Source organism: Sorex fumeus, unplaced genomic scaffold, assembly GCF_029834395.1.
Source record: "Sorex fumeus unplaced genomic scaffold, SorFum_2.1 ptg000051l, whole genome shotgun sequence".
In the NCBI taxonomy this organism is placed as follows: Eukaryota; Metazoa; Chordata; class Mammalia; order Eulipotyphla; family Soricidae; genus Sorex; species Sorex fumeus.
In genome coordinates, this window is record NW_026606108.1 from 41,664,539 (window position 1) to 41,677,430 (window position 12,892).

A 12,892-nucleotide genomic window follows, 5' to 3' on the forward strand; every position below is an offset into this window, starting at 1 on the left:
ATCTTACTGGTGCAGAGGGAGATGTGTGTTTCTTGTGGTTTGCACCCCCCTCGCCCCCAGATTTTTTTAAAAGCAGCCCTTCCTTCCTGGGGGTGGCCCAAAAGGAAGCAAGTGTTTTTTTATTCTTTTTTTTTTTTAAACACCGTTAGCATCTGCTTTTATTATTCTATAAAAACATAACGACTGGATCCAGAGACCACAGCCTCAGACTCATTGGCAAAATGATATTTGGTCTCGCACTGGCTGGCCCGGGCATCGCTCTACCCATAGATGTTTCTGGAAAGGATCTGGATAGAGCCAACATGGGACATGGAGCGGGCAGGTTGAGTCTGTGACTCAGTGAGAACGAAGGAGTGTGGGGTCTCCCCCTTTCACTCCTCCTCCTCCCCCTAAGTTAGCGATGAAGCGGGGAGGGAGAAATGCGCTGTCCACGGCTAGGTGTGGACAAAGCGTGATGGGCAGCTGAGTTCCCCTGCCTCCTGTGTTCTCAAGGGGCTCCTAATTATATACTCCAGGGACAGCCAGGGCCCCCCTCCCCCAGTCAGGAACAAAGTGGAGGGGGAAAGGGGGGTATAGAGGCAGATTCTCCAAAGTCCCCTGGGGCCAGTCAATTCCTCCCAGGTGGCCAGAGAGAAGGGGAGGAGGGGCGGGAGGAGGAGAGGCGGGAAGGCATTCAAGCAGCTCCCCGATATGTGCACATCTGTGTTCCGTCTTCTGAAAAAAGAAAACTCCACCCCGGCCCCCACGCCCCCCTGCCACTGTCTGACAAAGTTCCAGGGCCCTGGAGGACAAAAAAAAAAAAAAGGCAAAAGCAAAACCCACACCCCAAAGTGAGCTGCTGCTTCTTCCTCCTTTGGGAAACGGAGATGGGAGATGGTGCCGGTGGCCACGGAAGCTGTGGGGGTGAGGGGCCACGGGGTCCGTTTCATCGCTCTGTCCTGGCAGTGGGTCTTCTCCGGGCGTCAGAAGGGAAGCGCGCGCCCTGGGGGAGCGCGAGGGGGCTCGGCTCACCCCAAGTGTCAGAAAGGCTTGTCGGGTCTGGCGGCCTTGGGGTCGGCGCCGGCCGCCTTGCAGATGACGCTGTTCGTGTGTTTGCAGCGGCAGCCCGGGCGGCGCAGGCGGTCGTAGCTGCGCTGGGCCAGCTTCACGCAGCCCGTGGCGGGCAGGTAGCAGAGCAGACAGGGCAGGACGAGGGACAGGGCGCCCATGAAGGACCAGCGGGCGCAGCAGTTTGAGTGGGAGCAGGAGCAGGGGTGGTCGGCGCAGGAGCCCTCATCGTCCTCGTTGGTGCAGTGGTAGAAGACGCCCTGCACCAGGCACATGCACGTGCCGTAGTTGACCAGGGTCTGCGCCGAGCACAGGCACTCCTGGTTGCAGACCCAGCAGGAGGGCAACGTCCGCGGAGACGCGCACTCCTTGCACTTACACTTCCCGCAGGCCTCGCACAGCAAGAAGTGCTTGTCCAGCTCCGGGGGCAGGGCGGGGGGCCCCTTGAGGTCCAGCGGCTTGCAATGCGCGGCCTTGGGCTGGAGGCGCACGGCCCTGGGGGACGCCGGGTCGGCCACGGGGGGCGGCGCCATGTGGTCCAGGAGCCGCTGGTCCGAGGAGGTGCTGCTGCTGCTGCTCACGGAGCTGGGGCGGCCGCTGAAAGAGATCCAATGGTGCGTCACGTCCTGGTCGCAGCGGGCAGGCGTCGGCGCCAGCTCGGGGGCCCCGCCCCGGGTCCGCTTGGGGCCTGCGGGGGGCGCCAGGCCAGGGTTGTCGATGTAGTCATTCTCCACGTGGCTGGTCTTCATCTGGTCGATGGGCAGGATGGTGAGCGGGTGCTGGAGCCGGCTGTGGGGCATCCGGCTGTCGAGGAGGGGCTGCACCAGGACAGACGCGGGCGCCAGTGGCGCGTTCTGTGGGATCGGGGGCTCCATGGGGCTGGAGGTCCGGGATGGCACCAAGAGACACGCTTCTAGGGGCCCTGAGGGGGTGGGGAAAGGTAAGAGAGAACGGAGTCCCGGCATCAGTGCGCAGCCCATGCATGGATACCACCACACCCTCCCTGGGTGGCTCGGGAGCCCAGAAAAACTGGGCATTGAATGGAGCCAGAGCAAAGTGCAAGCAGGTAAGGCTCTTGCCTTGTCTGCGGTCAACCCAGGTTCAATCCCCGGCGCCCTCTATGGTCCACCCCCCCTACCCCTACCACCAGGAGTGATTCCTGAGAGCAGCTGGGTGTGGTCCCCATCTCCGCAAAGGGAACTGGATATTTCTGTTGATGGTGGTGGTGTTCAGCTCACTCAGCGATGCTCAGGGGACCATATGGGATGTCGAGGATCAAACTTGGGTCAGCCTGCACGCAAGGCAAGTGCCAGACAAACTAGTATCGATCCAGCTTCAAGGGGAAATGATTCTTTGAGTGGACTCCCCAGCCTCAATCACGACAAGAGTTAACTGTTAACTGGTAGGGGCCAGAGCGATAGTCCAGCGGGTAGGACGTTTGCCTTGCACAAACCCACTCAGAGTTTGATCCCCAGCATCCCATATAGTCCCCCGAGCACTGCCAGGAGTGACTCCTGAGTGCAGAGCCAGGAGTAACCCCTGAGCATTGCTGGGTGTGACCTAGAAGGCCATAAACTTTGTTGCTGTCGTTAACTGGTAAGGACCAGAGAGGTAGTACAGAGGGTACTTGTACGCGGCCCACCCCAGTTTGATTCCAGCACTGCATATGGTCCTCTGAGGACCATCCCTGAATGGTACTACCTGCGATCATTAATCCTCAGGACACAAAAACGAACATGCAAAGAGCTGGAGTCACACCCAACTGTCAGCAGCACCAAGTCCCTCATCCCCGTCATCCCGATGTAATGGCTCTTCCTCAAGCACCCACTCCTCGGCTCTCCACACACGCTCTGGAATCAGATGCACATCTGGATTCTCACCTGTCTGAAAGCCCCGCGGTACCTTAGGTTCTTTACCCTCGATGTCTTAGTTCAGTAAAATGGGTTCTTAAAGGGATTCAATGAAGAGGGGGGAAAAAATCATGCCATTTCCAGTATCTAGCATCTTTCCGGGCATACAAGACGTCCTCCGTCATTTATCAGCATCCCCGAGAGCTGCCGTGTCAATTTCCTGAGCTCCGTGCGCCAAGCATTGTGCAGAGGCCGAGGATGTGGCGACCACGACACACAGCCCCTGTGTGTTCTCATGAAGTTTTATCAGCTTGGATAAACAAAAGCCTTTATTTCAGATGGTCACAGGAGAAGGAAGGGCCCTATCTGATGCCCGCACGCCGGGATATTAACTTATTACCACCCCTCCTGCGGGCAGCAGCCTCTGACGGCTTCCCGGGCTGGGGAGGTGCACGTCTGACAGCGTGGATGGGAAATCCTCTCGAGGGACACTCACATCACCCGTTTCGAAGTGCTGAGCCGAACATTCAGTCTAAATGCTATTTACTAGAATAGCTAAGCCAAGCCTGGATCCGTTTCCAATTTCACCGAGAGAGTGCAATTTTAAGTTGGAATTTGGCCAGAGATTCAACTGCAGTGCCTGATACAGAACCCCAGGAAGTCACTTAAATCAAAGAGCGGAAACGGCTTGGTTCAAATTTAGAAAGTGCACATTGTTTTCTATTAGAAGTGCCATTTCCTCGCCTGCTGACCTTTACATTCAGAATTCGGCTGGAGATCAATTTAAAGAAATAGCAGCAGAAGGCCAAGACCTCTGCCCAAGGGGACACGATTTGGAATCCAAGAGAAAGATTAGACTTTGGGAAGATTCCATGGGGCAGAGGGGGGATGGGACAGGGTGTGGAGAGGAGGGAGGGAGAACTGGCTTAAAGAGAATCCAAGAGCCTTGGATCAAGGTGTTACGATGAGCCGGGGTTCTCTGTAGAAGTCTTTTGTTTTCAGTGCCAGGTGGGGGGTGGTCTCAGATACGCCACAGCCAGGTCAGTGGATGTGGTGGGCTCAATGCCTGGGTCCAGGAGATCCAATAGCTATGGGGGACAGGAGGATGCAGGGCACTCAAGTGCTGGGGACCAAACTCAAGGCCTTGCATGCAAGGTGTGCGCTCCTTTCAAGAAGCAGATGATGCTTTAATTGGAAGAAGTTAGATTCTTTTTCATTCTTAAGTTTCGGGGCCACACCCAGTGGTGCTCAGGGAACCAACCATGTGGGGATCAAACCTGAGGCAGCCATGTGCCAAGGTAAGCGTCGTACCCTTTGCACTACCATTCGGGCCCCAATTCAGATTCTTGCCGAAGAAACTGTCTCCACAATCACTCTAGACTCGGGTTCCGGTCACTCCATCCCAACAGTACAAGCAGAGGACAAAGACACCCCGCTCCTGGTGACTCATCCATACTTTTGTGACTCATCTGTGCTTCTCAATCTATAGAATTGGAGTGAAGGGACAAAAGGTGCATTCAGGGGGAGGCGGCACGGACATCCCCTTCTTGCAAACAAGTTTGACCTGGAATGGTTTCTCATTACTGAGGAAGGGTTTCTGAGATACTTTCCCAGTACTTAGCTTTTTTCATTTGTATGAAATAAAGAGCAGGCTGTGGGTCCATAAAAGATAAGAACGATAGCGAAACATATTCTCCTCTGGCTATCATCTATAATTTAGAATGAACCCTAAGAACACGGGTAGTCTTGGGGCTGGAGTGGTAGTACAGCTGGTGGGACCTTGCACTCTGCAGACCTGAGTTTGATCCCCAGAGCACCATCAGGAATGATTGATTCCTAAGTACAGAGCCAGGAGTAACCTCCAGCATCTCACCAGGTGTGGTGTGGTGTGGTAAGGTAAGGTAAGGTAAGGTAAGGTAAGGAAAGGAAAGGAAAGGAAAGGAAAGGAAAGGAAAGGAAAGGAAAGGGGAAGGGGGGAGGAAAAAAGGAGGAGGAAGGAAGGGAGAGAGAGAAGGAGGGATTTTTATCTATGCAGTTTAATGCTTAGTCAACTGCAATTTCTGGGCCGCTCTATTTTCCCTACCTTGGAGAAAGCCCAGGAGCAGTGCTCACCTCCTACCCCTACATTCCCTCCAGAAGGAATGAGAGAGTAGCACTTTAAAATGGGTGACTTGTGCCGAAGCAATTATTTAGTATGTAGGACATTTGCCCTTCCATATGGTCGACCCGGGTTCAATCCCCGGCATCACATACAGTCCCCCTCAAGCATCCTTCAAGCACCACCTAAGTGCAGAGCCAGAAGCAACCACTAAGCATTGCCAGGTGTGACTCAAAAGGCTAAATAAAATTTAAAAGGGAGATTGGGGGCACTTGTTTTCATGCAGCTGATCCCGTTAAATCCCCTGAGCATCAGAACAGGAGCCTTCCCGCTGGCAGGCAGTTGGCCCTAAGTGCCTGCTACAAGGTGTGCCCCCCCCCCCCCCACTCCCAAATAGATTCTGCCAAGGCAGACTCCTGTAGGGTACTCTGGTGGAGGCTAGAACAGGGGAATGTCCGATGCGTTCTACAAAGAGGAATTTCCCCCCCTGGCTCAGGCTGGCTGTAGGCCACGGAAACCTCGGGAAATGCTACCTTAGCCTGCCTCCTTATTCTCTGCTGGAGGTGTTCTAAAGTCTCGCTTCCAGAATAAATGGGTTTGGGGTCAACAGATGAGGGTTAGGAGCGCCAGGACCCAGCCCTTGGGACTTTGTGCAGAGGAAAAGGTATGAAGGAGGAGTAAGAATGGAAAACGCTGACAGATGCACAGCATAAGACTCTCAGACGCCAGCCAAGGTGTTTCAGCCAGAAAGAACCTCCGCCGGACTAAGACAAACCGATTCTCTTTTCCCCAAAGCCCAGGTCACGAACACTCTTGGATCTTGCCAGTAAAATGTCGGTGGCAGACTGAAGGTTGTCTTACCCCCCCCCACCCAAACTGGGATGTGACCCCTTAGGGCAAGGATGGGGACTTGGCACATGTGGGGAAAGTTAGGGAATCCCCCCCCCCCCCCCCCGCAGCCCTCTCCTGCCCCTCAGTCTGTCCTGGGGCGTCTTAGAAAAGAGCCGCATTTTCTGTGGATGAAGCAAAGCTATGACAATGCTCCGGGATTTTAATCGGCCCTGGAATCAGAAGGCAGATTGATGGGAGTGAAAAAAAAAAGAAAAGAAAAGAAATTATCTCCCCCGGAAGCCAGGGTAGGAGCTGCAGGCAGTGGGGATGTTGGCAGAGGCAACACCCATCACCCTCTGAGGCAGCTGTCAACATCTGGACCAGCAAATGGGGCCAGGTATGTGAGCTTGGTCCACCGTGACTCAGCTCTCCTGGGTCGGGAACATCCAAGATGGCACCAGCAGACGTTCTAGATGCATCTGCCCTATCAGACACTGCAGAGCGAGCTTCCATCCCCACCAGTGCGGCCAATCCCAGCACTGGCAGCCAGTGCCATGGCTTTAGCCCCCGTCTCTGTAAGCGCCCTTGGCAGCCCCTCCTTACTAGGGGAGGCACAGGGGAGGGGACCGCTTCTCCACAGAGGGGATCCTCTAAGAGGACAAGTTGACAAAGGAAAACTCTTTCCTGAGCAGCCTGTTTGATAAGCCCTCAGCACCACTAAATTAAGTCTCCCAAACAGCCATCCAGCCTCAATAGGGTTCGAAGATCAATTTCGACTCCCAGGGATACCAGCCCTCAGGGGTACGGGGGTAATGCAGTGTATATGTGCTCTCCGCTTCCCCTGCAAGGAAGGAAGGGATTTACAATAGAAGTGGAGACTACGAAGTGTCGCCCCACAGAGGCTGCTGGGAAGACGGGTGGCCAGTTTGACCAACTTGGTAGAGACTGTGGACAGTGGAAGGTGGCCAGAACACCATTGAGGCAGAAGAGTCCCCCCATGAAGCGTCAAGGGACAGACTCAAAGGAAAGGAAACTTCTCACACCCATCCTCTCTGAATAATGATTATGACGGATGCAGCGGCTACTTCAGAATGGTTTTTTGGTGTCAACACGGGCACTAAGTCCCTCAGATTTTTCTCCATTAGCCCTCGCCCATTTTGCAGGAGAAGAAATGGTTTGGGGGCCATAGCTGGCAATGCTTAGGGATTGCTCCTGGCTCTGCCCTCAGGAATCACTCCTGGGGACCATATGGGACACCCAGGATCCATCCCGGGTCCACAGCCTTCTCAGCCCCAAGAAGAAATGGAAGCACATTCAGAGCAGGGATGTGATCAGGACAGGACCAGAACACAGCGAAAGAGGCTGCTACCCAAAGGGAAGGAAGGCACCAGGCACCAATCATTTATCATCTGCATAGCTGATGACAACGCTCCCCGCCCCCATCTGCAGCAACCCTAGGGAAACTCTTCAGACCTTTCCAGGGTGATGAAGTACACCTTAAGGGGGGGGGGGGGGCAATGCCCAGTGCAAGGTGGATGGCTGGGTTTTGTGGGTTTTTTTTTAAGAAGTCTGAGAACACAGGGCTTGGAGAGATAGCACAGCGGGTAGGGCGTTTGCCTTGCATGTGGCCATCCGGGGTTCAATTCCCAGCATCCCATATGGTCCCCTGAGCACCGCCAGGAGTAACTTACAAGTGCAGAGCCAGGAGTAATCCCTGTGCATAGCCAGGTGTGACCCAAAAGGAAAAAAAAAAAAAAGTCTGAGAACCCAACTGCCCTTTCCTTCCAATGTTTCCTTGGTTGTCCATCTGTCACCTCGCCCACCAAGATGCTTTCTTCCTGTTTCATTTCCTTAAGGCCAGCGGGACCCCGATGCAGAATCTCACAACAGACTCTAAGGGGAAACTCGGGTGGGAAGGGACCCATTCCTTCTGGCTGGTCCAGCTGAACAAGTTCAATGCTGGGGTTTTTCCTGACCCGGGTGAGTGGGAAAGGGAAGGAGGGCGAGGAAGCTAGAGCTCCCCCTCAAGACCCCAGAATCCTAGGCCAGCGCATATGCTTTGTGGGAGCCCCCGGGCTAGAGATGCAGGTTGGATTCTGCGTTGGTGCCTTTGGAGAGGAATTAGTGCTCAGTACAGGCCAGGCACAAAGCATTACGAGGCCTGTGACCTGTCCACACACACACACACACACACACACACACACACACACACACACACACACACACACAGAGCCCCATCCCCTCGCACACATACCCCCAACCCCCTTCCTCTCGACTCCCCTTAGGGAGAAGCAGTTGGGAAATATCAGAAAAATCTGGCAATCGTACTTAGGGGAAAAAAAAAAGACAGGTCAGCTAATGATAAACTGGGCAGAGGCAAGCAGGATGAATGGGCAGTTTCTGCGTGGGCCCCATTCAGTCTCAGCAGGTTCTTTTAGGGAAGGTTGTTTAACCCTTTAACAACCCAGGAAAGAAAAGCTCTCCAGTCCACTCAGCACCACTGCTGGCTTCTTTGTGACAAGATCTCAGTTTAGTTAATTAAGCACCAACCTAATAATGACTTATTGCTTCAGAAAGACTGTGGGTTAGGGGGAGCAAGGGACTTTGCCCTTTCTACATCCTGCAGAGAAAGATAATCCCGGCAAAGAAGGGAAGCCTTGGAGCAGCCAGAGGTCGGTCAAGCACCCTCCCTCCCTCCCAGCGGCAGGCCCCAGGATCACCTCTGGCCATCAGCTCTTAGCATCACAAAAGGAAGCAGCTCAGCACCAGAGGGTCCTTCCTCCTTCTGGCTGGAGCTCAGGGACACAGTGCTGCCTTGGGCTACTCAAACCAGCTTCCAATCCGGGCTTCACAACAACCCCTAATTGTTGCTGGAGGTGCCCTAAAAGGAAGAGTGGGAAGGTCACAGGGAAGGCTGCCACCCATGGCACTAGGTCAGGAGCCTGTTGGTCATGGGGAGGAGGGCCCAGATCCCCATGGGACAGTCTCCTCTATTTTGGCACCAAGACCGTTTTCTCTATCTCCCTGTTCTCCCCTGCTGAGAAATGAAACTATCTCTGCAGATCTTAACTTACCCCCCACAGGACCGGAAGTAACTCTCCCTTCCCCCTAACCAGAACCAGGAGACTCGGCGCCAGGGAAGCACCCTCCCCCCACTGCCTCCAGGGGCCACCTGCCCGGGAGGGCCCCTTCCCTCCTCCCTGGGATCCAGCACATCTGTGCTCCCTCCCTGGTGCCCTTGCTTCCTCCAGCGACTGTCCTTGGAAAGAACAATTGCCATCGCAGCTGAGCTGTGGCGCTTCTTAAGCCCAGCCACATGTCCCGGATACAGCCCCAGCCCTGTCAGCTGTCCAGATTGGCAGGGTGGCCTCAGACCCCAGAGAGCCAAGAATACTCCAGCCCTCCCTTACATCACAGAACACCCCACATCCACTGTGCAGGAAAAGGTCCCTCACAGCCAGGACCCCACCCCCACCGGGCACCCAAGTCTAGGCACGGAGCTGAGCCCCAGAGTTACTGGAGAATTCTGTCCCCCCTTCTGAAGAAGGGAAGGCTAAGGCAGAAGCTGAAGGCTGTTAGGTGACTCCCCGGCCCTGCCCAGGCTCCTAGCTTTGGTCTGAAAAGGTCCACAGTTCATAGTATTTCATCACCTTCATCCCCTTCTACCTCTAGCTGTTCTTTCCTGAAATGCAAAAAACATATTCCGAGTCAATTTTATGTCTATGGGGGTGTCCTAAAGTGGAACTGCTTTCCTTTTGCCATTTCCCTTCCTTCCAAACAGTCATGTCCGTACCCCAAATCCCCAATATCCATCCACATCCCTAGGTGGGAGAGTCGAGTAAGAACCTGCGGCTTCTCCCCCTGGGGGAAGCCCATCGGCAGGGGCTGGGGACAGACAGGCTCTCTGGACACTACCCAATCATAAGCCCTACAACTTTCAGCCCTCGAACGTGACTGAAGAGAGGACGCGCTTTCCAAGGATCTGTGGTACCAACACCTATCCAAAATGGGGACTGGAGTAAAGAGAAAGGCTTGGGCAGTGTAAGGGGCAAAACAGGCGGGGGCTGGACAGCACACACCCACACACACAGCCCCACCTCCAGAATTTTAGCAGCCGGACTTGGAAGCAAAGTCCCCCCTCCCATAAGAAGTATAACTTCCTTTTTCAAATCACTCTTTGTAATTCTGCACGAAAGGCTGCCTTCATCTGTCATTCCAGCCAGCCAATCACAGGGGCAGAGGGAGCGGCAGGTGAGCTAACGGGCTGTGAGTACAGTATAAACTGGACAGGGGGTGAGTATTGCAGACACTCAGCCTGGCCGTCTCTTCTGGAAGGAGGGAAGCAAAACTGATATGCGAGTCCCCAGACCCTGCCTGTGCCAGCCAGGAACCATTCTTTCTTGCCACCAAGCCCAACCCAAGCTTCAGAGAGAATTGCCATCTCAGAGGGTGATCTGGAAAAGGTTGTGGGAGCGAGGAGGCCATTTCCACTCCACAGCAAAAAAGCGTGTCTCCCGAGTTCAAATCTGCAGAGGAAGATAAGGGGTGACGTCTTCTGTCTCCCTCACCCGCACCGGCCAACCTCGCTCCATCGAGAAGATTTTTAAAATCTGCCACCGAAATGCCCCCTCCCCTGCCCTGGACTGGTCAGCACTGGCTCACGCACTGCTTGGAGGATTTGCACGGAGACTGCAGATTGCGCCCCCCATCCCCCAAGGGCTGGGCAAGAGAGGAAATTCGATTTCACACTGGACGTGTCTGCGCTCTCTTTCCCACCCTGCTGCAGAGAGGAGGGAGAAGGGGCCCAGCGCACCCCTCCTTTTGCTCCTCCGCCCCACACCCACACACCCAGTGGGGGGAGGGAAATGGAACCTCTCCGATGTTTATGTTGCATTCCATGAAGATCCAGAGAACTCAAAATATTGTGAAATTCCCACTACAATATTGGGGAAGGCCTGGGGCCAGGCTGGGCTTATTAAGAGATTGATAATTTGCAGCATTCTGAACCTTCAGCGCCTTCCCGGTCCAGCTTGGTACTCCTGAGAGACCAGAGGCAGACCCCAGAATCCATGGCCAGCTCATCTGCAAGCCATGCACTTGCTCCTCCCGCCCCCTCCAAGCTGGAGGGAATCACCCCATTGATTTGGGGGGCAGGAAAGAGGGGGTTCCCAACTGATCTGGGGACCCCCCCACCTTCCACTCAACCCACCCATTTGTGCTGGAGGGCTCAACGGAGCTGCCAGACGCCAGGAGGGAAGCCTCCTGCCCTCATCCAGGCCTGGCAAATATGGACGCCCATCCAGCAGCTGGTGAATGAGACAGCGAGGCGCTTGCCCCTCTGCCCACCACTAGGTCCTTCCAGCCCCAGCTGCTTCCTCACCGCTCCTCACCGGGTCAAGCCTCTCCACCATTTTCCGCTGCCCTTGCCTCCTGTCTCCTCCGCTCACAACCCCCAGCCCCCAATCAAAGAGAATTGAGAAACCGTCTTCTTGCACAAGAGCAGCTACTGTCTAAATGCTTTTTGATCGTCTGCATGGAGGGGGAACTGGGCACAGCACTGGCCCCAGTGATGGAGCCAAGCTCCAGCTGCCCAGGCCGGCGGAACCCGCCCTCACCCTCACTGCTTCCCCCCTCCCAACCCCTCCGCCCCGGTCTTGGCAATTCAGAAATTTTCAGAACATACCGTCCTTATCCTCCTCTCCTCTCTGTAACGTTAAGCCTGGTACCACCAAGGAGGGAAAGCGGGAGCCTTATCTCTCCTACGCATTCAACCTCTTCCTCCGGCTCCCACACGCCCGGCGTTATGTAAACGCACCTTCAGCCCCCACCAACGCCCCAGCGCGGTCCGTGGGCCCCGGGGCCTGGCACAGCTCGATGTCCAGGGATATAGGGGCACGAGGAGGCCCAGGAGCCTTGGGCCCTGTAGAGGCCGGGGAAGGAAGAGGCCACTGCAAGGCACTTGCCCAGCATAAAATGCGGCAGCAAGAGCAAAGGTCAGACGGCGAGGAACCGCCTCGCCAAAGAGAGCAGAAATGCCCAGTCTCGGGCCGGCCCCGCGCTGACCACCGAGGGGGGAGGCAGAAGGGAGAGAAAACCCAGTCCGTCACGGCTCCGAAAAGGGAAGGGAGAGCTACGTCGAGCATAGGCCGCTGCGGCGGGCTGGGGGAGATCCCCGAGCCCGGGGTGGGCTAACCGCCCAGGACGAGGGTGCCCGCGGACCCAGGAGGTGACGTCTGACCGAACCCAGAGTTGCCCGTGCCAGCGCCCGAAGCTGAAGGTGGCTGAGGGGGGAAAAAAAAAGGAAAGAGCGCAAGACCCAAGCAAACTCTTGGGACACGCACGGGGCTTCCCGAGTTGCAGCGAGCTGGGTAGCCCAGCTTGGCTGTGCCCGGGGTTCGGAACGCCGGTGCCAGGCAAGTGAACAACAGTCCAGGCGACGGGCCGGCCGGCCCGAGCGCGTCTGGGAGCGGCGGCGCGGGGAAGAAGAAACCGAGGCGCGTCTAGAAATAGCGCACCACTCGCCCCTGCCCGAGAAGGAGTCGCGGCGCGTCTCCGAGGGGGCCAGTGTGGGGATCCCGAAACCGGCCCGGGACTTACTCGGACGAGCCGCAGAGTCAGAAGCATTGCTCCCCGTCTCGGTAAATCTCCGACCCCGAGCAGGGCAGCCGCAGCTGTCCCGGCCGCCGCCGGCCGGAGAAACCGGCACGGCTCCCTGCGCTCCGCAGCGCCAGCTCCGCGCTGTCAGCGTCTCGCAGCCTCCGCGGCGATGTTGCAACCCACTGCCTGGGAAAATGGCTTTTTTATGAATGGGAGGGAATGGAGCGCCAGTGCGCACGCGCGCCGTCCGCGATTCTATGAATGGGTGGGCACAAGAGACCCCGCACGCGCATGCGCCGCGCTCCTTTTTTTATGAATGGGGGGCCGGAAAAGAACTTAACCCGTGATTGCTGGGGCTGGCTCTAGTTGCTCCTGGGGCCGTCGTTCTTTTACAAAGAGGGGTGGAGGTTGTTGTTGCCTTTTTTTTTTTCCTTCTTTTTTTTTTTTAATGAATGGAGGGCGGCGGAGA

At 55.9% G+C, this 12,892-nt stretch overlaps 1 protein-coding gene across 2 annotated transcripts; it reads right to left on the reverse strand.

Annotated features, from left to right (window-relative positions):
* Positions 1-905: 905 nt before the first annotated feature.
* SPRY4 (sprouty RTK signaling antagonist 4) lies at positions 906-12,664 on the reverse strand. Of its 2 annotated transcripts, none has more exons than XM_056124534.1 (2): positions 12,424-12,664; positions 906-1,969 (listed from the first exon to the last, which is right to left on the reverse strand). In XM_056124534.1, the coding sequence occupies exon 2, from the start codon at positions 1,920-1,922 to the stop codon at positions 1,020-1,022; it is 903 nt and encodes a 300-aa protein (XP_055980509.1). In that variant the 5' UTR covers positions 1,923-1,969; positions 12,424-12,664; the 3' UTR covers positions 906-1,019. The 2 variants fall into 2 exon arrangements, with proteins under 2 accessions (XP_055980509.1, XP_055980508.1); XM_056124533.1 differs by lacking the exon at positions 12,424-12,664 and adding an exon at positions 11,510-11,648.
* Between the last annotated feature and the right edge of the window lie 228 nt (positions 12,665-12,892).